Source organism: Dermochelys coriacea, chromosome 22 (assembly GCF_009764565.3).
Source record: "Dermochelys coriacea isolate rDerCor1 chromosome 22, rDerCor1.pri.v4, whole genome shotgun sequence".
Taxonomy (NCBI): Eukaryota; Metazoa; Chordata; order Testudines; family Dermochelyidae; genus Dermochelys; species Dermochelys coriacea.
The window spans coordinates 14,597,234-14,623,661 of NC_050089.1; the positions used below are offsets into that span (position 1 = coordinate 14,597,234).

The 26,428-nt window shown below is 46.1% G+C and overlaps 1 protein-coding gene across 9 annotated transcripts in view; it reads left to right on the forward strand.

Annotated features, from left to right (window-relative positions):
- NCAM1 (neural cell adhesion molecule 1) overlaps positions 1-26,428 on the forward strand; it is a 251,770-nt gene that overhangs the window by 163,358 nt on the left and 61,984 nt on the right. For 6 of the 9 annotated variants that reach the window (XM_043500815.1, XM_038380627.2, XM_043500819.1 and 3 more), the window contains exons 3-14: positions 1,617-1,835; positions 3,490-3,633; positions 4,618-4,755; positions 5,294-5,411; positions 5,775-5,944; positions 6,879-7,021; positions 14,705-14,734; positions 18,763-18,913; positions 19,772-19,956; positions 20,879-20,975; positions 21,839-22,009; positions 26,056-26,187. In XM_043500815.1, the coding sequence (XP_043356750.1) occupies positions 1,617-1,835; positions 3,490-3,633; positions 4,618-4,755; positions 5,294-5,411; positions 5,775-5,944; positions 6,879-7,021; positions 14,705-14,734; positions 18,763-18,913; positions 19,772-19,956; positions 20,879-20,975; positions 21,839-22,009; positions 26,056-26,187 (1,698 nt within the window). The remainder of the gene's footprint in view (positions 1-1,616; positions 1,836-3,489; positions 3,634-4,617; positions 4,756-5,293; positions 5,412-5,774; positions 5,945-6,878; positions 7,022-14,704; positions 14,735-18,762; positions 18,914-19,771; positions 19,957-20,878; positions 20,976-21,838; positions 22,010-26,055; positions 26,188-26,428) is intronic. The other 3 variants (XM_043500816.1, XM_043500822.1, XM_038380628.2) reach the window with 1 other exon arrangement.

A 26,428-nucleotide genomic window follows, 5' to 3' on the forward strand; every position in this document is an offset into this window, starting at 1 on the left:
CAGCCATGTTTGTTGAGTCACTTTTAGGGAACCCACTCCACTCAGCCACAGACATATTCACATGTACAGGGACATGCCATTTAATTCTCCATGTTGTTAGGTTTTTGGTTTTTTATTTTGTAATTCAAGCAGATCAAAAGCAATCGCAGGTATAATAGCAAAGGTGACAGAGGTGGTTGGGCTGGAAAGTAAAGACCCACTTCCTGGGACTGGGAAGAGAAGGCAGCTCTTGACAAGTTTTTGTAACAATAAAGCAACCAAAAACGAGCCATCCGAGAACCCCGAAGACCCCAGAAGAGATGCCCCAGAAATGTGTTACATCACATCTCAGCATTGGTCTTTTTTGTTTTAGAGGTATTCGTATTAGGGCTGAGATTTTTCAAAATCATCTGAGGGATTCTGATACCCAATTTCCAACAGCTTGAATGGGAGCTTGGATTCCAAGCCCCTTGGGCAGCTTTGAAAATCTCCACCTCAGCCCCCAAGGATTTTAATACCACAGGAATCCTGCATTTTTAATATCACTCTTCCTGCCCTTGCTCCAACCAGCTGGGTGAAAGAAGCATGCATCCCATGTGGTACTGCACAATTACTGCAGCACGCCCCATTTCAGCACACATACACATGCTACTGTCTACAGGTTTCCCTGTAAAGCAACTGGCCTGGTTTGCCTGGGTGAATTGGTTGTCTGAGTGCAACACTGGCATGATAACAAATGATCCTAGATCATCCCTAAACCAAAGCATGACACTGAGCAAACATTAAAACATGGCTTGGAGCCAAGTTCCACTGGTGGAGTGTCTGACTTCCCCAAGCATTTCCTCTTAGGGCAAGGGAAGAGGCTGTGGGCTAGCACAGCGCAGCGTCATTTGTTAATGTATGTAAAGTGCTTTGAAGGCAAAAGTGTCCTCTGAATAAGTGCTATTGTGATGACTCCACCTTGGTCTCAGCAAATGGGATTGGTTAAATTTCCTCTGACAAATTCCTCTGAACAAATAGCAAAGCCACATGGGGAAACCCTGAAATGTGAGCTCCAAGAGATGGGTCCTTACAAGCTGTTTTGATATGCATCAGATGCAGTGGCAGGTTTAACTTGCCTGATGTGTTGGTACAAAAATTTAACCAGCTTGGTTTGCAATGCGATGCCCCAGCACAACCTGCAAACAGGGATATTTATTGGAGCAGGAGGAGTGCTGTGTTTCCATGCTGAGCGGGGTGGGGGAAGAAGACCGCAGGGATGTATATGAAGCCATTCCAAGCCTGAAATGGGCAACTGCTCCTTTTGGCTGCATGGGGCAGCAGCTAATAGATGTCTTTCTGTGAGGGTGGGGAGCTGTCCCTGGTGGAGCCAGAACATGGTGTATAATGTGTGAGACACTGCTGGGATTAGCCCTCTGGCATTTGGGCTTGTCAACAAATCCAAGGGGGCTTAAACATGCCCTCTCAGGTGGGGTAGGCACTCTCACAAACCCAGCTCAGTATGCGTGCCCCACACTGCCGGGCATCAGAAATCCTTTGCCTGGTCTGGTCCCTTTCCACAACCCTGCAGGTGATGGCCGCCAAGGCCCTGTCTGGCTGAGAGGGAGCAGGTCCAATGTGCTTTGTTTCATCTCTAGTGACTGGGGAAGCCAAAGCCAAAGACATTTCCTGGTTCTCCCCCAACGGCGAGAAGCTGACGCCCAACCAGCAGCGCATCTCGGTGGTGCGGAACGATGACTTCTCCTCCACCCTCACCATTTACAGCGCCAACATCGATGATGCTGGCATCTACAAGTGTGTCGTCACCAGTGAGGAGGAGGGTGACTCCGAGGCCACCGTCAATGTGAAAATCTTCCGTAAGAGCACGGCTCTGGGAGCCTGCTTTGGGGTCGGGCTCTTGTGAGGGAGGCCAAGGGACTTGCTGGGGAAGTGTGGCTCTTGTTAGTGAGGGGTGGCCACCTCCCAAACAGACTGGGAAGTGGATGGCTATCAAAGTGGAGCCCATTCCTCCCTTAGCAGCGAGGGAAGTGTTGACTGTGAAGAAGGGTGGGGAGGGACATGAACAGGAGGCAGGAAAGTGGTGGGCAACCTTGCCTGTGAGGAGACACTCACATGTGAGAAGCTAGGGGAAGGGCTGGTCTGTGAAGGATATGGGAAGAGGAGAGTTTGTCCCACAAAGGGAGATGGGACGGAAGTAGTCATGGTATTTGTCTGACTGACCCCCCGCCCATCTCTGTTGTCAGAGTTACTGAGAGAAACAGAAGCATTGAAAAGCCATTCGTGGACAGTGTTTACGTCACTGCCCAGGCCAGGCTGGCCTTTGTGTCTCAAGCTGGCCAGTTAGCAGTGGGCAACTTCCATATTTCCTCTCAGTTAACCCTGTGATTTGTCAGGTTGGCCTCAGAGCCACATTCCTCATTTGCTGCCCTTCCCCATCTAATTCATGCTCCTCCATCCAAACCAGACCCTCCTGGTGTCACCCACATGCTGTTAGCGGGGAGACTGAGCGCTCCGCCTGAGGGTTACTTCTGACTGTGTGAATGGTCCCTGGCCTATACCGCTGTCAGGAGCCAAGCAAAGGGATCCACAGGCTAAGCTGAATGGTTCAGGGCCAGGAAGTCCATTCCTACCACACCCTTTGCTCAAGCCATTCAGCGAACTTGCATTGACCTGCTTAATGGTGTGCGACAGATAAAGCAAGGGGTTGATTGGCTGTGATGTCTGTTACTATCGTAGCTGCTTTGCTCGCCTCTTGTTATCCATGGTCTCTCTGCACAGCAAGTAGGCCGGGGAGACAGCCTGCTCCAGCGGTCCCTGTCCACAACAGAGTTTGTGGTAGCCACTTCTGGAGCCTCTGCCCTCAGGCCCACTGCTCTGAGACCTGGGTAGAAACAGAACAGCCAGTATTTCCAATCACAGAGCGGGACAATCCCGTGGTCTTTGCAGTTTGCAGAATGTGCTTGGAACTTAGAAAGGGTCCTTCACCCCTTCTGGAGACCCCACTAAAATCTTTGATGCAAGATAGTGAGGTGCGAAGGTAGAGCCCAGTGTGACATGAATGTCTGGGAGATAAGCATGGAATGATGTGCCTGGTGCAGAACAGGCAGTGTTGGGATGAGGCAGGATCAGGGCTCAGCACAGCCCCACGGGGGATCCTGCATTCAGGAGGCCCATAGTAGCCCTCAGCTGGCAAAGCTATCCTAGCTGTTCCTTCCCTACCAGCTGAGAGGTTTTGCGTTTGGCTTTCCCATACACAACATCGGAATATGGACACTCCTGTGAATCCAGCACCTCTTGGTGTGTAACTAGCACAGGGTTCCTGTACCATAGTGCAGGATGCTAATGCCAAGCTACACACGTTACTATGGCGTGAGCATTTCAAGTGGGTTCGTGCATATGTATCATTGTTTCATCTGTACTTTTAGTTGGCAAAGTGCCTTGCAATTCAGATGGTGCCCACAACTCGCTGGGGCAGCAGCTCCATTGTCCTGTTGCTCTCCTTGTTTTCAGAGAAGCTGATGTTCAGGAATGCTCCCACCCCTCAGGAGTTCCAGGAGGGGGAAGATGCTGTGATTGTGTGTGATGTACTCAGCTCGCTGCCTCCCACCATTATGTGGAAGCATAAGGACAGGGACGTTGTCCTGAAAAAAGATGGTAAGGAATGAGAGGTCTTGGCACTTGCCCTTCCAGAGGCCTTGTGTAAGTCTGCAAATGGACAAGTAGGAAAAGTAGGACAGGGAACTCAGAGCAGTGAGGGTAAAATGGCACACATTAGGTTTGGCATCCTGGGACCATTATCATCCAGCCTGATCTCCATAACACAGACCAGAGAATCTCACCCAGGAATTGCATTAAAACACAGCATCTTGTAGTTGAAATAGAGTTGAAAGAGAAATCCAGTCTGGATTTAAAGACACCAAGTAGTTAGCCTGTCCTGGCCAGAGCCCTCGCATTTCCCCTACTCTGGGCCAAGGAGCAGCACACAGTGGAGCCCACCTGTGAATTTTGTGGGCTGATGTCACTCCAGAGCACTGTCTCCCCTGAGTATGTGAGAAGTATTGCCTCTGCAGTGTTTCCCAGCTCGTCAGTATAGGCGCTTTGCCACAGTCTCCCTGTGAGACCTTGGGCAAGTCACTCAGCCTGCCTGTGCCTCAGGTCCCAATCTAGAAAAGGGGGCTATAGCCCTGCTCTACTTCGTAGCGGTGGTGTGAGGATACACGCACTAAAGGATTGTGAAGTGCTTTGAGATTTACTGATGAAAAATGCTATATTAGAGCTAGGTATTATCATTATTTAAGTCCAGACTCCACTCCCCTGGGAGACAAGTAGTAAATGGTTCATTGGCCCAAGCCAGGTATTGATTAAACTTAAAGTAAAATAAAGGTGCAGGTGGTAAAATAACAAAGCGGTTTGTCCCCACTGCCTCTTAGTTTGCTGTGTGAGGGAATCTCTCCTGGATGAGTTCTTTCCTGGCAATGTCAAATCTGATTTTGGGGGTGACTTTCATTACCCTGATGGAAAAGGAAGTTGCATTACGTTAAGTTCTGTCTCCAAGCTGTAAGGTGGGGGGGAGTGCCTATTGGCTGCAGACCTCTCTCTAAATGATCCTTGACTGAAACTTCCTTTTGTCTCTTCTAGTCCGATTTATAGTCCTGCCCAACAACTTCCTGCAAATCCGTGGAATCAAGAAAACGGATGAGGGGACGTACCGCTGTGAGGGCAGAATCCTGGCTCGTGGGGAGGTCAATTTCAAGGATATTCAGGTCATTGTGAATGGTGAGCAGTTTGGAGTCCTGGCAGTGGAGGAGACCTGTGCTACCTGGGTTATAGGCTGCTGCACACTTGTCTTGGAAGGAGAGACACGATCATCAGTTCACACTGTCAGATCATTGTGAACTGTCAGAATCATGATCCATGAGGCTTATTAATCTCACTCTGCTGTATCAAATAAACACACCCATGAAATTGATTTGGCATTTACAAGATGTTTACAGGAAATTATCATGTCAGGAGTAAGCTTGAATGTTTCATAGCTCAAAGTGAGAGATGGCCCTCATTTTGATTCATGGATGGTTTTGTCCAACAGACCATCTTCTGTGCAATGTGGGTATTCTTCCTCCCACCATTTGATAGAGACTTTGTGCATCAAATGTATAGGTGCAAACCTGTAGGTGACGTGCTCCCTTTGGAGCAAGGTTGTGATTCACTGGACTGATTTGTGTGTATGGCAGAGGGCAGGAAACTTCCTTACCTGGTTCTTTTCTACCCACCTGTTCTTTCCCCCTCTCTCTAACTCAACTTCTTTTTCTTCCAGTGCCTCCTTCTGTCCGTGCCAGACAGAATACCATGAATGCTACGGCCAACCTCAGCCAGTCTGTCACCTTAGTGTGCGATGCTGATGGCTTTCCTGAGCCAGCCATGAGCTGGATGAAGTAAGATATTCTAAGCACGGTTTACATGGTTTAAGAATATGGATGTTTTAACTGAGGCACTCGACGTGAGTGCTGCTTCCATCTGCAGCTCTGATTGAGCAGAGCCGGTCACAGCGGGGAATGGCACAATTTTAGCTAGTTGTCTTGAGGGATGTTTACAGGTGAAGACCTCCATGGCACAGGACCCCAAGGCAAGGGTATTGAGGATGCAACCAAAGGAGGAAAACAAGTGTGAGACAGGTGGCACCATGGGGAAATTGTCCTTCCTCCCAAACGAAGAAGCTAAATTTAGAAATACAGATGAGTTCTAAAAATCAGCCAGCATTAACTTCCCACCCAACCTGCTTGTTTTGTGCCCTGCAGGGATGGGGACCTGATAGAACGGGGGGACTATGACGAGAAATATGACTTCAACTACGATGGCTCCGAGCTGACCATCAAGAAGGTAGAGAAGAGCGATGAGGCAGAGTACACCTGCACCGCTGAGAACAAGGCCGGAGAGCAGGATGCCATTATCCACCTGAAAGTCTTCGGTAAACAGGACAATAACAGGCTTGATATAGCTCCTTCCCTCCCTGCCCCACTCCCTACAGACTGATCAGAGAGCCCAGCTGGCCATTGGCAGCTCATTGCTATAAACTGGAAGCAGCATGCCCTACCTACGCAGCAGGCATGTCTGGCTCAGGCACTGGGTGTGCTTGCTGAATTAGTGTCAGCCTCCATGCCAGCACTATGCTGTGCACCAGACAAGAGATGCCGATGGTCACTGTGAAATACTGATTCTATTTCATTTCTTGTCTCTTATGGCTGAAATTTACCCTCCCCTGGAGGGGGTCAGCACTAGGCTGTGTGCCACTCAGATGCTTTTCAAGGTTTTAGGGTTGAATCCAAAGTCAGTTGGAGATTTCCCTTTGATTTCTGTGGATATTAGGTCAAGCCTTTAGGATTTGAGTGGGATTTTTGAAAGCTCTGCACTGGGGTGAATTTCACCCTTTGCTGCATTAGGGAAAACATTATAGTTAGCCCTTGTGAAGTTGTCAGTTTCTTCCAGCTGTTTATTGCCATTTATCACAGACCTTTTGTGTGTGTGTGTGTGAGTGCGCGTGTGCATGTGCAGAGATCTGAGTTAAAAAACCCAGCTCACACAAAGGTGGTTGTCAAACAACAAAAGTTAACCTTAGCTTTTCTAGTTTCTTTCCCGGCTTTCTTGAAACCACTTCAGTGTGCTTGCTCCAGGAGCTCAGCTGGACCCATTTTTAGTTTTGCTAAACTAGAAGACAGGGCTAACTGGAGCAGAAGAGGGGAGGGCACACCATGCTGCCCCTCTGCCTGCTGAAGCAATTCTCTCTGAAAGTAGCAATGCAAAAGTCTTTTTGTCTAATTGATGGTTTCAGTTCAGAATTCGCTAATTCCAGGCAGCCTTGCTTCTTAGCAGTGGCCAAAAACCGCATTGTGCTTCCTTTCCAGCAAAACCCAAAATCACTTATGTGGAGAACAAAACTGCCATGGAACTGGAGGACCAGATCACACTGACCTGCGAGGCTTCCGGGGACCCAATCCCCTCCATCACCTGGAGAACATCCACCCGGAACATCAGCAATGAAGAGAAGGTATAACAGCTCCCAAAGACAGGACCTCAGTAACATGGCTCAGAGCAGCTCATGTCTGCCATGCCTCCCACTGTTTTCTGCTGAACCAGAAGACATGATGATGTCATGCAGATGCACACTGAAATCCAGACAATTCCTCCTCTCTGTCTATTATAAGACCCTGCCATGCTACACAAGACACCTGTGAGCCTGGTATTTGTCATTAGAGCCCTGGCTGGTGTAAATTGGCCTCGCTGCATTGAAGTCAATGGAGCTAAACCCTTTCGTTGCAGCTCTGCTCCCACCATTTTTCTCTCTCCTTAGTTCCTACTACTGAGACTTTCAGAGAATTGCATTAAAGCACCAAACTGGGGATCCTTTACACAGGAGTTTTCAGGAAACAGTCCACCCTTTGGTTCCACTGTGGTGGGTGGAAACGGGTGCCCAATTCCAGTGTGCTCAGTGACCTCATCATGGTGGTAGAACCATCCTAGGGGAAAAAAGCATCTCTCAAAGATGCTATGGACCAAAATGAGCCTGTTAATTTTTTCTTGCCCCCCAGTATCGTACACTCCCACTGCATGTACTCTGGGCACAAACACTGGTTGCCTTTGTGTTCGCCTGTATCGTGAATCACATACTGATGTCATTTTGTTTTTAAAGGCAAAAATAATTAGCAGGCTTTTTGTAAATAAACGTTCTGGCTTGATTTGCCGCTAGCTGTTTTAAGGGCATAATAGGTGGAGATTTGGGGACCTCTGTCCATTGTTGTGAGAGTCGCGTAAAAGGCAACTGAGCCAGAAGGGAGAACCTAGCTTCAACATTGAGCTACCTTTAGACAAAAAGTAAATTAGATAGTGCTCATTGCTAATTCTGTAACGACAGGCCACTTGTAGTGGTTAGCGGCCTGTACCCTTTAGAGGGTCTGAGTCAGTGTGAAGACAAGGGGACTTGGGAGTGCATGGTAGAAACACAGACTGAGCAAGACACTGTCTTAGAACCAGCCACACAGCCTATTCCTGCAGTAATGGGCCCTTTGTGTTGTGTCATCAGTCTCCTCTTTTCAGTGTATTGATGATGCATAATCCATTGCCTGAGATATCAAAAACAACCAGGCTTCCCCTCCCCTGTAGGAAAGGGATAAATTCCATTGGGTTCAATAGAGGGCCTAGTCAATAGCTCAGTGAGGTCAATGAAAAGATCCCATTGCCTTCGGTGGGATTTGGCTCAGACCCATATTGCATTGGGGCAACTGGACCAGGGTATTCGCAGGTTTGCTTCCATCCAGGAAAGGTATTTGAGAAGCCAGGGTCCATGGGATCTGGAGTCTTGATTTCCTGCATCTGAGGGGAAGAACTTTTGTGTCGTGAATAGAAATTGAAAACAGAAGACTAAATTGCACAGAAATCTCCCAGAGGAACCCGCTCTTTCCATATTCCTCTGCCTGTCTAGCCCAATTTAGCTAATAAGATCTCAGCTGCAAAACTGCTAATTATTTTTGAGACTCGCATATCCTGTTTGATGCTGTTGAGTCAGTGATCTATATTAAGGAACTATGGTGCGTATTTGGATAGTTTCTTATGTAGATAGGAGGAAAATGCAAAGATTCAAACTACTACCATATGTCTGATGTACTGGCAGAGTCCCTCATTCCAGGGTTGTTTGTTTTATGTATAAATCTCCGGTGTGTTAGGAGGTATTTCCAGGCAGGTATTTATGTGATTGGTTCCTGTTTATTAAAAGCTAGTATGCAATGCGTTAGGTGCAGATTAATGATACAGACATTCAAAAAAACTCAATAGGTCAAAATGTTCAGGAAATGACTCTCTCTACCGTTCCCCCTCCCCCACCCCACCTCCTCACCTGCTCCTGGCAAAGCTCAGAGAAACAAATAAGCCTCAACTATGGGACAAATAGTGCTGTTTTCAAAGTGCCCAAATCAAAAGTGACTTAGGCATTGGCTTGTAGGCACTTAGGAGCTTACCTGGGAGTTAGGCACCTACGTACTTTTGAAAATCCGTCCCTACGTTGGTTTTGGAAATGGGATTTAGGCACCTAAGTCACTTTGGCACTTTGAACATTTTATCTTACGTCCCAGTATCAAAGAATTCACCGTTTAGTGTACTGACAATGGGAGCAGGAATGGCAGTCACTGAACACTGAAGTTGTCAGTGCTGAGATCTTTTGGGGTAAGATTCCTATTGCTGGTGAGTCTGGTGTTTTGCAGAAGAATGAATGCATATGTTCTAAATGAGAGAGAGAGAGTTGGGCAGTTTTCCCCAAGCACTAATGGGGAAACAACTAACCCAGGTGAATTCTGTGGCCATGACAGACTGAGGGCATATCTACAGTACCCTGCAGTCACGTCCTAAAATACTTGCCTATCTCTGTTACAGAAGAATTTAGCTAGCAGAGATAGCCCAAGGGAGTGTTTGGTGTAATGAGTGGTCTCCTTTTGTTTATCTTCCCTTGAGTATTTATCACTCCTGTGTTGGAGAACAGGATCATCTCTTTTTGAATGATACAAGAGGAAATATCCGTACAGTCAGGGCAAGTGGCTAGCTATATTTCAGCCGACTCTCTTTTGTCCCTCTTGCGAGACAATGATTAGGGTGCAGTAAAGTTAGTTTTGATCTGGTATATGTCAGTATGTTCAGGCTTCACCATTTCGTGCAGAGACATTACAGTCCTGTTTCCTATTAGGTTTCCAGATGGACACTCTCATTAACCAGGCTGTTTTCTTACACACATGCCCAGGAAACATTAGCTGAGTGTCTTATGTTAATGCACAAAGAAGGTTTCCCATGCAAGATTTTCAGCTGCACTGTGTGTAAAAATAATGTCGTCTTGTACAGTATCTGCTGTTAAAATCTTGCTGATGCTGGTGGCAGGCTGGCCAGCTATATACCGAAGGATTACTGCTCCCTAGCCTCTCATCAGAATCTGCATTGCATGTTACCATCTGCCTAACAGCAAACAAGAGGTGCTAGCCAAAGAGAGAGTGCACATGTTCTCATTTGTCAGTGTGGGAGTCGGTGCTTCCTGCTCTGCTCAGTCAATCAATGATCATACAGCAATGAGAGCTTTGTGCTAGTTTTCCCCCTGGAAGGGGATTATGAGTGCCACCATGCCCAGCTCTCTCAGTGGGAATGTGGTATTTGTAAGGAGGGTCAGCATTTAGCTATATCCTACGTAGTCACAGATAGCACTTCAAAGAGAGTGAGTGAGAGGTCTGGGCCAAATCAAAGCCGGTTTAGGAAGATGAAAGGGTTTGCTTCTGCCAAGCATGAATCCTGGCCCATTGTTCCCAGATGAGGGAGTGTTGAAGTTATCAACTAAAAAGCCAGGAGGAGGAGGAGGAGGAAGATGTCAGCCTCATGCAGTGCTATTGCTTTGGTTTTCGCCAGTGTGGTTGTATAAAAACACACCTCAGAAATGGGCAATACACAATCTGTCCTCTTAAATCCAATCCTAACCAGCCCCCCTCGCCCCTAATTTGGGAAAGCCCTTTGGCACTTTAGATAGTATTGAGGCTCATTTTTGCGTTTCAGTGGAGATGCAGAATAAAGGGTAATGATTCTTGCCAATACAATCCCATTCTGAGTCTCTCCCTAATCAAATAGCTAAAATCTGGAATGATAATTCAAGAGCATAGTGAACCCACCCTGGATTCTCTGCCTCCTTCTGTGCCACTGAGAGCTTAGTGGATGTGTCAACATCATCTTGTTAAGCCTTCTTTTCACCAAGGCTCTCTTACAAGGTCCATAGTTACTGAAGTAGAGAAGCTTGTGCAAAACTCATGCTTCCTGTATGTAACAGTATGAGATGTACATTCTGTAGGTAGCAATTTGTCTAGCTAAAGGAGTGTATGTTCTAATTTGACCGATAGATCTTCTAGGGTGAATTGCACAGGTGTGTTGGTGCTACTCTGAGATTAATTTCCCAGCACCTCAGTCTAGCCATGTTTCAGGGATTTGTTGGCACTAACAGTGCTGCAGGGTAGCTGAGACCCCAAATGGTTTTTGTTTTTAAAAAAATCAACCCATTTTGGTTAATATCTGGAAATGTTTTAATGAAATTAGTTGGAAAGACTTTCAGTGAGAACAGAGATTGTTGTTTGTTGGAATTTCAGCACTTCTCTCTGCAGCATTTGCAACCCAATCATTGCAGCATTGGAGTAGAGCATGAGAAGCAGTGGATAAGGGTGACTAGTTCCTTTTTATGGTCCAGGCTAAGTGAAATGCAAGAAATAAACAGAAATAGGAGATGGGGAAAAAATTGAGCCAGCTCCTCAGCTGGTGTAAATCAGCACTGCTGCATTTACTTCAGTGGAGCTATGCCGAGATACACCAACTGAGGATCTGTTCCTTAAATTTTAATCCGTGGCGGTATTCATAACATAAGCAAGAATCTTCATTGTGCTGATTCTCAAGCACACGGTGCCCCTTCAGCATGGGATTTCCTTATCTTGATTTGCAATGTGTCCCCACTTTTAGAGTAGCAGCCGTGTTAGTCTGTATTCGCAAAAAGAAAAGGAGTACTTGTGGCACCTTAGAGACTAACAAATTTATTTGAGCATAAGCTTTCATGAACTACAGTTTATAATAAATTTGTTAGTCTCTAAGGTGCCACAAGTACTCCTTTTCTTTTTCCCCACTTTTAATTACATTCAAAATCATCCATATATAAATGTAATAGTCAGGTGGGTTAATTCCATTAAATTCTCCTGGGAATCCCTTATTTTCTAAGTTGCTCCCATTTAATTGCTTGAATCCAATGAGACAGAGAAACTTCCTAAGAACTTACTAAGCTCATGACCTTCTTTGGTCCTGTGCAGACGGATCTGGGCTCCCCTTTTTCCTGGCCTTTGGGGGATTGGGCATTCAGCATGAAACTGTCTAGGATTGAGATTGCAATTCTAGTTTAATTTTGAACTGCTACCAGCCCCAGAGGGTAAAGGCTGCTGCATAGAAATAGGCCAACTATCCTGGAGAGAGAGCTGGGCTTTCTCCTACTGAAGATAGTTAAGACCCAGGCAGACTGCGAAGAGCTACAAAAGGATCTCTCAAAAACTGGGTGACTGTGCAACAAAACGGCAGATGAAATTCAATATTGATAAATACAAAGTAATGCATATTGGAAAACATAATCCTAACTATATATATATAAAATGATGGGGTCTAAATTAGCTGTTATCATTCAAGAAAGAGATCTTGGAGTCATTTTGGCTAGTTCTCTAAAAACATCCACTCAATGTGCAGCGGCAGTTAAAAATCAAACAGAATGTTGGGCATCATTAAGAAAGGGATAGATAATAAGACAGAAAATATCATATTGCTTCTGTATAAATCCACGGTACACCCACATCTTGAATACTGCATGCAGATGTGGTCGTCCCGTCTCAAAAAAGATATATTGGAATTGGAAAAGGTACATAAAAGGACAACAAAAACGATTAGGGGTATGGAATGGCTGCCGTATGAGGAGAGATTAGTAAGACTAGGACTTTACAGCTTGGAAAAGAGACGACTAAGGGGGGATATGATTGAGGTCTATGAAATCATGACTGATGTGGAGAAAATCAATAAGGACGTGTTATTTACTACTCCTCATAACACAAGAACTAGGAGTCACCAAATGAAATTAATAGACAGCAGGTTTAAAACAATTAAAAGGAAGTATTTCTTCACATGATGCACTGTCAACCTCTTTGCCAGAGGATGTTGTGAAGGCCAAGACTATAACAGAGTTCAAAAAAGAACTAGATAAATTCATGGAGGATCGGTCCATCTATGGCTATTAGCCAGGATGGGCAGGGATGGTGTCCCTAGCCTCTGTTGGCCAGAGGCTGGGAATGGGTGACAGCGGATGGATCACTTGATGATTACCTGTTCTGTTCATTCCGTCTGGGGTACCTGATATTGGCCACTGTGGGATGACAGGATACTGAGCTAGATGGACCTTCAGTCTGACTCAGTATTGCCGTTCTTATGTTATGTTCATCTGCTTGCAAACTTTGCAGGGACTGAAAACCAGTTAAGGGGAAATTTAGACAATTGCTGCAAGGAGATGTTAGATGTATCGGGTGCATTGCCTTCCCCATCCCAAATTGGATTAATCTAAAACCTTCTTCCCCAGATGAAAGGGTTTGGAGGGGGATTAATACACGACTGCAGTGAGATCCATGCACTGACACAAAGTGCAGTAGCCTTGAATGCCAGCGAAGCGATGCGCTGGCATAAAACCACAGGCAAAGGTTTAGGATGGTGTCAGGTTGGAATACTCCTTGGCATTTCATATGGGAGCTCTGCAACCTCTTCTAAGGGGATTTGAAATGAAATGAATGTGCTGGGGTAGGGGAAGGACCTACATATGGAAATCGCATAAACATTTTGTGGAGTAGCCACAGTGAGTCCAGACATATACAATGAGGATGATGCTGAGTTAGTGTAACTTGCTTGTTAGGCTTCCATGGGACCTGAGCTTGGTTGGGATACAGATAAATATAAATGTTCGGGGATTGGAAGCAACATGCAGAAGTCCCAACTAGTGCAAAAGTTGGTGGGTTAACAGTAGAGAATGTAAAATTGGGCAAGTCTGTACTGCATGTTAGTACTTCCATCTCATTTTGTTTGCTGATCACATTTACTTCACTGGAAGCACTTTGGAAACAATGGTGCATTTCCCATCCTCATTAACTGAACGTCCATCTCTGTCTCTGCCATCTCCTGTTCTTTGTGTATGCTGGTATCATCCAACGGTCAGCGATACTCATGCCTTTGGGTTGCACGCTAACACCCTCACGGCTGTGATATTAGCAGGTGATTTTTGACTCCTGAATGGAAGCAGGTCAAGCTGCAAATGAAACAGACAGCAGGACAAAGTGTATGAAAAGCCGATTGATAAAGGAAAAGTGAACCCAACAACCCCTGGTCTTTCTGAACAGGGGTGATTATGGCCTAGGCTCACTCTGAAACTTACCTTTGTTGATAAGGATAGTGCATGTTTGGAGAGAGTGCCTGCTATTTGTGTGTTCCATCCCCGGTAAGGATTGAGAGCATCCCCAAGTGGACTGATAGCTGGAGAATTACCTAGTGGAGTAAGAGTTCATTGCTGTTGTCTTTTGTTTGATTCTGGAGTTCACATTTTTCCTCAGCTGTGTAATATGAGAACTCTTATTCCAGACACAGCGTGCATGTAAAAATGGTACAAATGCATGACCTTGTTAACAGTGCAAGCATTAATAACCAGTGTATCTGTGCAAATAACAAAATCAGCGTTAGGAAACCAGTTCTATGAATATCTTTGCATTGAGTGACCTGGGTCATCGGAGTTGCTTCCATGGGACATGTTTATAGAAGTGGTGAGATGCACCAGAGCAAAATATACAGTTGCTTAATGTGCAACAGCAGAAGCACAAAGTCTTCAAATATCATTAGCCCTTGATTAATAATTCATCTTAAAATCAGTTTTAAAAAATTAAAATGCTGAATGCAAATCCAAATTGAAGTTATATTGGGAAATGGAAATATCAGTGCTATTTCCCACCTCATCTTCCCCTCACCCCTCCCAGAAGTGATCTAAATTGGAGCCTGCATGTGCACAGAATGCAGTGTGATGCATACAGTATGTTTACCTAAATGCAACACTTGATAAACTTCTGTTGCTTTTTTTTTGTGTGTGTTTTATATCTGTTCTTTCCAGGCTTCGTGGACTCGACCCGAGAAGCAAGAGGTATAAGATTACCAGACCAATAGCCAATCCCTTTAGGTTTTTTTAAAAAGTATTACAGATTAACATATCGCTAGTACAGTAACCAAGCCAGCTAAACCAGTATTACTAATTTAACCGTATTAAAAAAAGAAAAAAGATCAGCTGATAGTGGTAGAAGTTGCTTGACTTATAGTGACGCATCTTTGGATGAGCAAACAAGCTGTGTCAGGAGTTGGCAGAGGTCATGCGTGAGAACCCTGCTTGCCATTTAAACCACAAGACGTAATTTTCAGTGGATGTTAAATCAAATAGACAAAAGCCCATTTAGCCAAACAGCCACCCGAGAAGTGGCACGTAGCTGGAATTATGAGACTTTCCCTTCCATGTGGCTTGGGAAAGTAGCTTCCCTCTAAGAACCTGGCTACCTCCACTCCAGCCCAACTCACCTGTTTGCTCATTGCTCTCCTTAGGTTCAGTCTTCTCTTAAAGAACAATTGCATCACATTCCATCTCAAAAGCAATGCAATTACATGTCTCCAGGCTGTGTTTCTCCACAAAATGCTCCCGGTTACTAAATTTACCTTATCTATTTATCTCTTTGTGGGGAGAAGGGGAAACTTGGGGGGAGTTAAATGTATTTAAATAACACAATTTGGTGCAAATCGGTTAATATTTTTCACATGAAATTTATGTATTTAAAATATTCTATTTTTACATATTCATGATTTGTAGAGAGACTTCTTCCTTCCAAATGTGCCTGGGAACCCAATTCCCAAGCAAATAGTGGTGGTTAGAGCTTGGTGACTGCATTTCGTATTCTTAACAGCAGTATTTTGGTAGCCTGACTGAGTATCTTAACCCAATGGAAGTAGAGAGGGTGATGTGGTTTAGACAAGGTTCCGCTGTACCCAAGCCCATCAACATCTGCTTCAGGTGAAGATTATGGGAACTTGGCCTCGTCCTGTTCTGAAGTAGTATGTTGGAGAGCCATGAACATGGAAGATGGAGACGTTGAATATTTATGCTGGTTTCTACTGGAGGATTTGAAATTTTAATAGTTTCCTTTCTTTATGCCTAAATTAATTCATGTTATAATTGTATATTCTTTAATACATTGCACTATGTATTTCATGCCTTTTTAATTTCAAAAGTAATGCTATTAAGCTTAGTCGGTCTGAAATCGTTTCCCTCCCTGACTTCTAAAAGAGTTGAGTGGGGGTCTGTGAAGGATGCTTTATTTATTATACTCTTGCCTTGCGTAAGCTACTTTGGAGGGGAAATAGCTGTTAGCTACTTGTGCTTCTGAACCCCAATCAGCCATGCTCTCATTCTGCATAGCCCTGTAAATCCTCCCTCACCGTTCCAGCCCAGAATGTACTGGAGAAAGGGAGAGCGTCAGAAGTTAGCAGCAGATATGAACCAAAAAGAGTGTTATCATAACAGACATGTTAAAAGCTCAGTTACAGGCAAAACAGACAGTCTTATTATGGCTTGAGTTGTGAACAGGACTTATCTGAAACATTCCACTCCAGCATAATCTGGTCCCAAATTAATGGTGCCTTGCTGATATCTGTGCGAGGCAATGCTAATTCCCAGTTAAGTGCACTCCGACTGGGATAATGAAAACACAGAGCTAGGATGGCTCCCTCATCTCCTTCCTTTTGATTTTCCAACTGTGTTCAATATTTCAGGGTGACTCCGCCTAGTGGTGCTTGCCACTTTGCTAATGATGCCAATGTGTGTGAGAGGCAGCGGTGTGTGTGTGTGTGGTGGGGAGGGGCAAGGGGTTGTACCTGTATGTTCTATTTGGAGAGGACTCAAACATCCTAAAAACAGACTCTCCTGCCCCACATAGGAGTAAATGTCCCTTTAGCGCTGGAGTATTGAAAACCAGGCCAACTCTTTTCATAGCATCTAATGCCCTGTGAATTGGGAAAAGTACAGAGAAGGGCAACAGAAATGATTTAGGGGTATGGAACAACTTCCATGTGAGGAGAGCTTAAAAAGGCTGGGACTGTTCAGTTTAGAGAAGACATAACTAAGGGTGTATGATAGAGGTCTATAAAATCATGACTGGTGTGTAGAAAGTGAAAAAGTTACCTCTTCACATAACACAAGAACCCAATGTCGCCCACTGAAATTAATAGGCGGCAGGTTTAAAACAAACATAAGGAAGTACTTCTTCACACAATGCACTGTCAATCTGTGGAACTTGTTGTCAGGGGATGTTGTGAAGGCCAAAACTATAACAGGGTTCAAAAAAGAACTAGATAAGTTCATGGAGGATAAGTGCATCAATGGCTATTAGCCAGGATGGTGAGGGATGCAGCCCTGTGCTTTGGGTGTCCCTATAGCTCCAGCTACCAGGAGCAGGGACTGGATGACAGGGGACACATCACTTGATAATTGTCCTGTTCTGTTCATTCCCTCTGACGCATCTGGCACCAGTCACTGTTGGACAACAAGATACTGGGTTAGATGTACTGTTGGTCTGACTTTTATGACCACCGCACAATGAGCAAAGACAAAAAAATATGGTTTCATATGGAAAACATAGTGCGATAGACTAATGCCTCATTAGGAAATCTTTCACAGCACCTGTATAGCTACCAAATGTAGTGATCCAGACTGGCACATTGTCCCATGCATGCATGAAATAGAGCTCTGTGTCCTGGAGACTGTGCCAGGGAGAGAGGGCAAAGTTGTTAGCATGTGGCCTTGGCTTGGTTTCATCAAGCTTGTAGCAAACCTTCTTGGAGCAGGGGGGACAGGAGAGAGAGGCAGAATTGCTTCCATATTTTATCAATGGATATCAGTTTTCTGCTTCTAGATATGAAAGGCTTAAAGGACAAAAATGTGCTAAGTTAATGAATTGAGCTAGAGCTGGAAACAGCGGGGCATGTTTTTTCAGCACACCTTGTTCAGAGCTGGATGATCATCTTTACTTATAATTAACTCTTTCAGCCTCAAGCTTTTCCCAGGCTGCAACCTCTAAACAAAAAGATGTCTTAGACCCAGAAGAGCTGTGCACCCAAGATCTCAATAGAGCGCTCTCTGCTAAGGCTCAGAGTTTCTTTGGGGTTTGCGATTGTAAGTCTGTTTAGCCGGGAGTTTGGAGCACTTACTGTTGTAACCACAACACGCAGTTGCACACACACAAGGAAGTGCAATTTACCAATTGGTAGCCCCCAGAAGCGTGTTAGGCACGTCACAAACAAGTAGATGTTTGTGTTTCAAAGGGTTTAAATTGGAGTAGTCAGTAAGGCAAAAGCAGCAAGGAGCAGGGAAAAGTGACAAAGTTCCATGGTTATATGGGTTGGGAGAGCCTGTCTTGGATGATTCATTCTTACGATTCAGGGATGTTGGAAGTTGCAACATTTCAGCTGTGAAGGAACAAGGTGATTCTGATAGACAGTTGTAATCTCTTTGAACACCTTGTAACCAGGATGTAATGCTCCCTATCTGGATACTGCTTGACATATATACACTCGCACACCGCAGTCACTCCGGTGTAAAATAGATACAAGTGAGAGGAAAATCAAGCCTGTGATTTGGGTGTTCAGGTCCGTTGGAAACTGACCTAGTCATAGCAGGGTTCTACAAGAGTGCAGTAAGTGGGGCATCCCTTAGCTAGTATCTATCAAGCCTTGTGTTGTAACTCTGAACACAAGAAGCATGGCTTGCCAAGCTTGGACACATCTCAACCAGAGACACCATCTTCCTTAGCTGAGTATCTTTTGACATGTGCCAGCATGGGACAGGTAACTCCTCTCCCACTTCCTTGGTGCTTTGGAATTGCTGCATTCAGCCCTATACAGCAAGGAGTACTGCTGCTTTTGTAAATTTCACTACTGTACAGCTCTAGACTGCTTGCAGGTGATTGCTTCTAAATTACTGAGCATTGGGGGCTAAGCGGGTGGGCAGGAAGAGTTGATGGGGGAATAGAACTGTATTAAAACCTGGTGCCACAGTGGCCCAACCTCCTTAAACCCTGTCTGCCCCAAGTGGCTTAGTGCCCAGTCTCGTACTCTGTCTTCCTTTCCTACTAGACTCTGGATGGGCGCATAGTGGTGCACAGCCACGCCCGAGTGTCCTCCCTGACGCTCAAGGACATTCAGTACACGGATGCTGGAGAATATGTGTGCACAGCCAGCAACACCATCGGGCAAGACTCCCAGGCCATGTATCTTGAAGTGCAATGTAAGTATGGTCAATGGGTTCTTGTCTGCAGAGGGGGCAGTATTGATACCCTAAGGAGTGGCTCAGATGGCCGCAGGACATGCTGCCCCAAAGCTGATGCCTATTAGATGGCAGTGAGCCATGTACTGTTTCAGTGAAGGTCATGGGAGTCCGTGCAGTCTAGAATCAGTTTCTGGTGTAAGAACCAGCTATATTGCCTTTTGGGAAGACAAATAAAGCAGGGTCCACAAACAGTGCTGTGTGCGCAAATGAAGGGCCCTGGGTCCTCAGCTGGTGTAAATCAGCACCACTCCAGTGCAAGTCCTGAGCTGCATCAGTTTATACCATCTGGTGATGTGTTCCAAGGTGTTTGTGGGCCAGGTTGGTGCCTCCTGAAGGTAGAGCAAGGAAGTTAGATCGTCCTCAGTCCTCGTGTGTTGGCTTGGTACGGCAGGGCAGCTGCTGTTCAAACCTTCCCCCAACTCCATTTTTGAATGGCCTAACTGAGGCCTGGCAGGACATGAGGAGCCCTCTGCTCAACATCCTCCATCCATAGTATCATTCCCTTTTGGTAGAGCATCCCCTGGTGCTCTCTGAGCAGCCGGAGTGCGTGCGCCCATGGGTGAGTGGCAGGAGGCACGCTCTGTTTCCTGGATGTGTAATGCACTGCTTGCTGAGCCCCACCCCCAGGAGCTTAGCATTCCCAGCCCTTGCCAGTCCCAACTCCTATCCCCTGCCCAGGAGTGGAAGTCAGGACACCAGGCCCGGATTTCCTGCATGGGAGTACAGAACCCTAACTCTAGGCCGGGGAACTGGGCTGGTGCAGGGGCGGGTATTTATGGCTCCAGTTGCCTCAAATGATGCTGTCTTGGTTCTCAGATGCCCCCAAACTGCAGGGCCCTGTGGCAGTCTACACTTGGGAGGGGAATCAAGTGAACATCACATGCGAGGTGTTCGCTTACCCCAGTGCTGTCATCTCCTGGTTCCGGGACGGACAGCTGCTACCAAGCTCCAACTACAGTAACATCAAGATCTACAACACCCCATCAGCCAGCTACCTGGAGGTGAGGAAACGGGGCTCACAAGGGGAGGGATATGAATGTACAGTCTTCATGGGTTATATATTAATGTTTGTTTGTGGCACCGAGAGCACTGATGGGAGTTCTCCGTCACTGTGGGGTCTGTTGCTGCCCCGTCTGTAAACAGGAAAGAAGCATTTCCAGCCTCTAGTGGCAAGAAGTTATGGCCTGGCCTGTGGCAGGAGCAGAGATGGCACACCGTATGCCAAAAGACAGGACCATTCCAATTAAGGACTGAAGAATGGATTGCTTGTTAGTGGTCAGAAGCATGCTTGGCTGCAAACCAGTAAAAGGCCCATTCTCTGCCCTGAACAGGTTGCAGTCTAAACGTCGGACAAGAGGGAACACGTGAGAGTGATGCACCATTGTAGGCAGGGCAAGGAATCAGGAGGAAGCACCCAAGTTGCAAACGTAATAGGATTATCGTTCATTTGTTGTGTCTATCCTCGTAGTTCCCAAAGGATCCAGTCAGGACTGAGACCCCTTTATGTTGAGTGCTGCATAGAGCCCTAGAAAGACACAGTCTCTTGCTCTGTATCTCGGGACGATATCTGTGGAGACACCTGATCTACAGTCTCTTCCCCCTTCACTGTGGTACATGTGTGTGTCATTGTGTGGTTTGATTAAAGGAGAGAGGGTGCAGGAGAGGAGGAGATAACAGGGCAAGTCCCTTTGACCCCTGTAAATTGAACAGCCTGTGGAGCAGAGGCAGGGCCTTGTCTTCAGCTTCTTACCCATCACCACAGGGCCCCTGGGCAGCCTGCACGTGTCTCTGATACGCTGATGCTCAGCATCCATGTTATGGTACCTTGGTATCTCCCTCTTCAGCAAAACCCAGCAGGGGTTGGGGAAGTTGGGCTTTGAGATCTGGGTGCATCCTTAAACACCCCCATCCTTAAACATCCAGGTGACACCGGATTCCGAGAATGACTTTGGGAACTATAACTGCACTGCAGTGAATCGCATCGGCCAGGAGTCCTCAGAATTCATCCTTGTGCAAGCAGGTGAGTGTCCCATACAGCCCCGTGATCTACTGACAGGCGGAGGGCTGGCAGGATGCACAGGCAGTCATTGCACTGGTGTGATGAAGGGAAAGCCTTTCTCTACTCCAAGTGTCTGCCTTGAGGGGCATCAGAGCAGCCAGTTGTAGCTCACAAGTTTGAAGGTGGTGTCAATTCCAGGAATTTTGGCTTCTGCCCCATTTTTGGAGGTGGCTGCTTTTTGCCCGAGTAGGCCTTTATGCACCCTACAGTACCCACTGGTGCTGTGACAGAATCTTGCTTTTTGGCTTTTAATAGCAGCACCATGAAGTATCCTCCATAAAACTGCTGCCACACACAAATCCCAAAGCAGCACATGCCAGCCAGCCAGGCTTCTCCACCTGCCTTGGTAACCAAACAGGCTGGGCGGGGCTCCTCTATCCTGAACTCAGAGTGCCCTCAATAATTAATTTGCCCGGTTGCCATGGAAATAGTTAGGAATTACCCAGCTGTGCATTCAAATGTTCTGTGAGGAAGGCCCGAAGCAGCAGAATATTCTCCAGGGCGCATGCATAGCCATGTGCCAGCTGTATTTATTCGTCAGAGTAAATAAGTGACCAGGAGGGAAATGCTGCGAATCTCTTGTCCCTGATGGGAGGGAGGAAATGAAAACTCCACAATTCACAGAGAACCTGTTGGCCTCCTATGAGTCCCTGTAGCAAGGTTGGATGAGGACAGGGTCCCACCTGTGGGCCTGAGCACAAGGCAGAATGTAGGCAGATTTCTGGGATTGCCACAGACACCTGCTCTCCAAGGGCACAGGCTGTATGGACATTTGCCACCTGCCCTCTCCATATCACTGTTTATTATTTTCCTTCCTCCCCCAGATACTCCGTCCTCTCCTTCCATTGACAGAGTGGAGCCCTACTCCAGCACTGCCCAGGTGGAGTTCGATGAGCCCGAGGCCACCGGTGGGGTGCCCATCCTCAAGTACAAGGCAGAATGGAGAGCACTGGGCGAGGAGGATTGGCATTCTGGGTGGTATGATGCCAAAGAAGGTAGGGTGCGAAAAAACATTGTCCCTCTTAGCATCTCAAGAGTCCCTTCTTGTTTTTGGAGTGTGAAAATTCCCCCCTCTAACTTCAGCATCCATTCTAGGCTCTTCGGGATTCCCAAAGTGGAATCCACACCATGGTCAGGTGTTGGTGGTATTCTAAAATCACTCCCACTGGTATGAAGTGTATGCCTTCAAGTTACCCTGCTGTGTGCTCTGTTCCTGCCATTCAGCTGTGCAGAGCCCCACTACTTACAGGATCAGAAAACAATAGTGTCAACAAAGACTCTAGACCTATTCTTATTGCGTATGCATTTATTTGTATTGCGGTATCACCTGGATTTCTCAATCAGGGATCAGTCCCCATTGTACTAGTTGCTGTTCAAAAGTGAAAAGACAGTCCCTGTCTCAAAGAGCTTGCAGTCTAAGTATTGTGCTCACCTGATCTTTTCGTTTAAAGCCAAACCCAGTTGAGTTCCAGTTTTCCCTGGGTCACAGGATCATCAGACTGGTTTGCAAGAAGCTCATTTAAGAGGAAGGTACCACCGTGCTTCGTAGGGAGGATGAATCTGGGCTGAGCGAGAGAGAGAGACTCATTAGACAGAAAAAAAATCTATATACCCGGGGGTTGTTAAGAAGAACCCTCCCTTTTCAGCATCAGAATGAACTCCAGCTTTAACATTTTTAATGGACTTTCCAGGTCATCTGTTGGGGACATTCCATGGGCAGGTTCAGCACTAAAATATTGTTCATTCGAACACATTATTTGGGAATATAGGAGTCACCATGGTCCAATTAACTCAGTGCCCTTTCTCTAACAGTGGCCAGTGCCAATTGTTTCTGAGGAAAGTGTGAGAAACCCCATGGTGGGCAGATGTGTGGTAGCATGCATGCCTATGAAGGTCTCATCCTAATCTCTAATACTGAATAATCAGATTAAGACCTAAAGCATGAAGTTTAATATCCCTCCCAAAGTTTTTTGTTAGTGTTAACTATTATAGTGGGATATTCTTTCTCCATACAAACGTATAATCCCTTTTCAAATCTTGCACAGTTCTTGGCCTCAATAACATCCTGTAGCAGTGAATTCCACAGTCCAGTCACTCATGAAAAAATATTTCCTTTATTCAGTTTTGAGTTTCCTATCTTTTGGTTGCATTGAACGTCTCCTTGTTCTTGTGTTGTGAAAGAGGGAGAACAGAAGTTCCTGGTCTGTCCCATCTAGACCAATAATTATTTTATATAATTTTATCAAGTCCCCTCTTCTTCGTCTTCTTTCTAAGGTAAATAGTCCCAGGCCTTTCAACCTCCAAGGCCCCCAGTCATTCTCTTTGCCAGTCTCTGTACCCTCTCTAGTTCAGCAATATCCTCAAGGCCCTTCACTTTCAGTTTTTATTTTCTTTAAAATTTCCCAGGAATTTAAGTGTTACTACAAAAATTTTAAAAAATGGATGAAAATTAATGCAAAAAATAGTGTCACATTTTTCTGGGTCAATATCACTTTTAACATTGGGGGACTAGAAAACCAAATAAAAGCAACTAATAGAAGAAAATAAAGTATTGAACGTAAAAGCAGTTTAATGCTATGGTTTATTTAATTAACTGTATATTAACAATACATACACATATGAACACACATGTGTATTTATCTGCCACTGTATTGCCTTCCTTTAACAGACAGCCTCACATTTACACTTAGACTAACTTATTAACAAACACGTCTACCTAGCATAGCGTGCTGCATTTTCTTTACATAATCAGTATTTTCATGTATTTGGTCCAAAATTGAGGTGAAAATCAGTTCAAAAAAAACCTGAACAAACAAAAAAAACCCCAAATAATACCTCTGTAAAGCCTGGAAATTTTTCAGTGAAAAGTTAAAGAATCTTAAATACCCTGTTCAAGATGGGGTGACCAGCTCTGCACACAGAGACCCAGATGGAGCTGCCCCATTAATCTGCATAATGGTTTCATTCATGTATATTGGTTTGTACCTCCTGCCCAAGGCACTCTGTGCAGCACTGCCATAAACTACAGAAAGCGACCAGTCAGCAGAGTCCAAATATCCTTTCCCCCAGGAGGTCTAACTACCATCAAATCATGCAGCATGGCAACAGTCTGTGCAAATCTATACACCTTACAGTTCTCCCTGGAGTCCAGTAAACCAAGGCGGTTTGGTGCTGGTAGAGGGAGAATCTTGTTCCAGAGGGTTCTACCATATGTATTATTATTTGCATTACCATAGCACACTAGAGTCCCTGCCCCCCACAGGAATTGCATCGCCACAGCTACAGTCAGGTTTGGTTTCCCCATTTCTTCCTTTCTGTGAAGTGGAAAGAGATTTTCTTTAGTTCAGCCAATAAAAACCTCACTAAGTCCCCCCCCACCCACCTGTCTCCTTAAATTGCATCTGAGCCTCACAGCTTGATTCCTAAGGGAGGGTTGCAGCCTCTTGTCTTGCCGGAGGCTTGGCTCCCAGTCAGTTCGACAGGAGTTGAGCAGACAGATAGCTGTACTTCTTCTCCCACATCAATCGCTTGCGCCTCCAGGGTTTCTGCTTTTAAATTGTGCTGTGTCAGGAAGAAGGGAAATCTCTCCCCAAGGTGATGGCTCAGGGTCATGCAGAGGCTGTGGTAGCTGGGGTAAGGCGAGGAATCCAAAATGATTCCTGTCAACCTTTGAGCTGGGTTAGGAGTCAGATGATGTGTAAAACCTCTAGTCTGGCTGCATCTGCAAAAGTCTGTTGAATACCACCAGCCTGCAAAGCTTAAACTGAGGGTCTCTGCCCATTTCATCACACACGATACTGTAGACAAATGGCAAATGGTTTTCTCGGCCCCTCCTTCTAAAGAATCCAGCATGTGACAGCGACAGTGTATTCTGTGGGGTCTGGTTTCCCCTTGAGGCATTGCTTTTCCCTATTGGTATTGAATACTAAGTTGTATGATGCAACACAACGAGGCCTAGACCCTACATCCAGAATCTTGGGAGGTCTGTAAGGGGAGTGAGACATTCTGCCTTGCATATGCCAAGCAATGGCTCACAAATAACATGAAGTACAAACCCTGCGTGCACATGGAGCATTGAGCCATTCAGGTGGAAAGCAATGATTTTTCCCAGATCTTTTCCATTGCCGGGATCCTCCCTTTGATGGCTCGCCCATCCAGCACATCATGTTTGTTCTCTGCTGAGCAGAGATGCACTGTGGCTGCCTTGACAAATCAGCCTCCCCTGCATATGTATGCTCCCCAGCATGCAGGAACAAAGCTCCTGTTCTCACTGCAGGGTCCTATTCAGGTCCTTTCTCAGTGACTTGCACCGATTACAAGCCCAGATGTCATACCTTGAGCTCTGCACATGGATGCAAGAGGGGCTAAAAGGGTAGATGGGAACACTTAGGAGCCTGGAGTGTGCCTGGCTCTTCACTTGCCCCCATGCTGTGCAGACGCCTTGTTCTGTCTGGGGGGAGAGCAGTGGCTTTATTCCGCAGTGTGGTTAAAATACAGCAAGCTATCCATTTCCATGGATGCAGCAGATGTAGGTATGCACCCTATGCACACAGACACACCATGTGAATGCTTGTGCTGTCACATCTGCATTCCCAGTCCCTCTGTCGCACGCCTTGCTTTGGCTGCTGCTGGACTGTTTCTGTGAATCGTTCAGGGAGCCTGGGCTTGGAAGCCACACTCCAGCAGCTGACCAGCACTGGGCTCTGTGCACTCTGCAGCCACAGCCCCGCATTGGGGTATGTAGGATCACTCCTTGGAGAGCCCCAGTGACGGGTGCAGCGGTTGCTCCCCTTGGTGCCTGCTCTGGGCCTCACCTTATCTCATCTCCTTTGGAGAGGCCCGTGGCAATGCTATCCCTGCAGTCTTTACACTAAACTATCCACAAAAAAAGGTGGCTTTGTTCCTGGGGCTTTCATGCAGGGCCAGGCACAACCCGCGCTACATCTGTGTGCCTGACATTATAATGTATGAAAATGGGCTTGTACTGACTGTACATTCAAACCCCACTCTTCCCTTTTCCCCTCTCTCATTTCTGCAACAGCAAACATGGAGGGCATGATCACCATCATGGGCCTGAAGCCAGAGACAACCTATAACATCAGACTGTCAGCCATCAACGGCAAGGGCCTGGGAGAGATCAGTCCGGTGTCTGAGTTCAAGACCCAGCCAGTTCGTAAGTAAAAACCAGCCCTTCCCCCCTCTTTCTCTTGCAGGTCTTGGTGCACCCTTTGCAAAGGCTATTGAACTTTTATGATTTTGCCGGATTCCATCATTAATATTTTCCCTCTTCCAAGCGTGAGATTTTGTATTGGGCCGCACCCCCAGGACTGCAACAAATGTTCTACTCTCCAGGAGACTTGGGCAGCAGGCAATCAGATGGCATTTTCATAATACAAGCAAGCAGCCCATTGAGA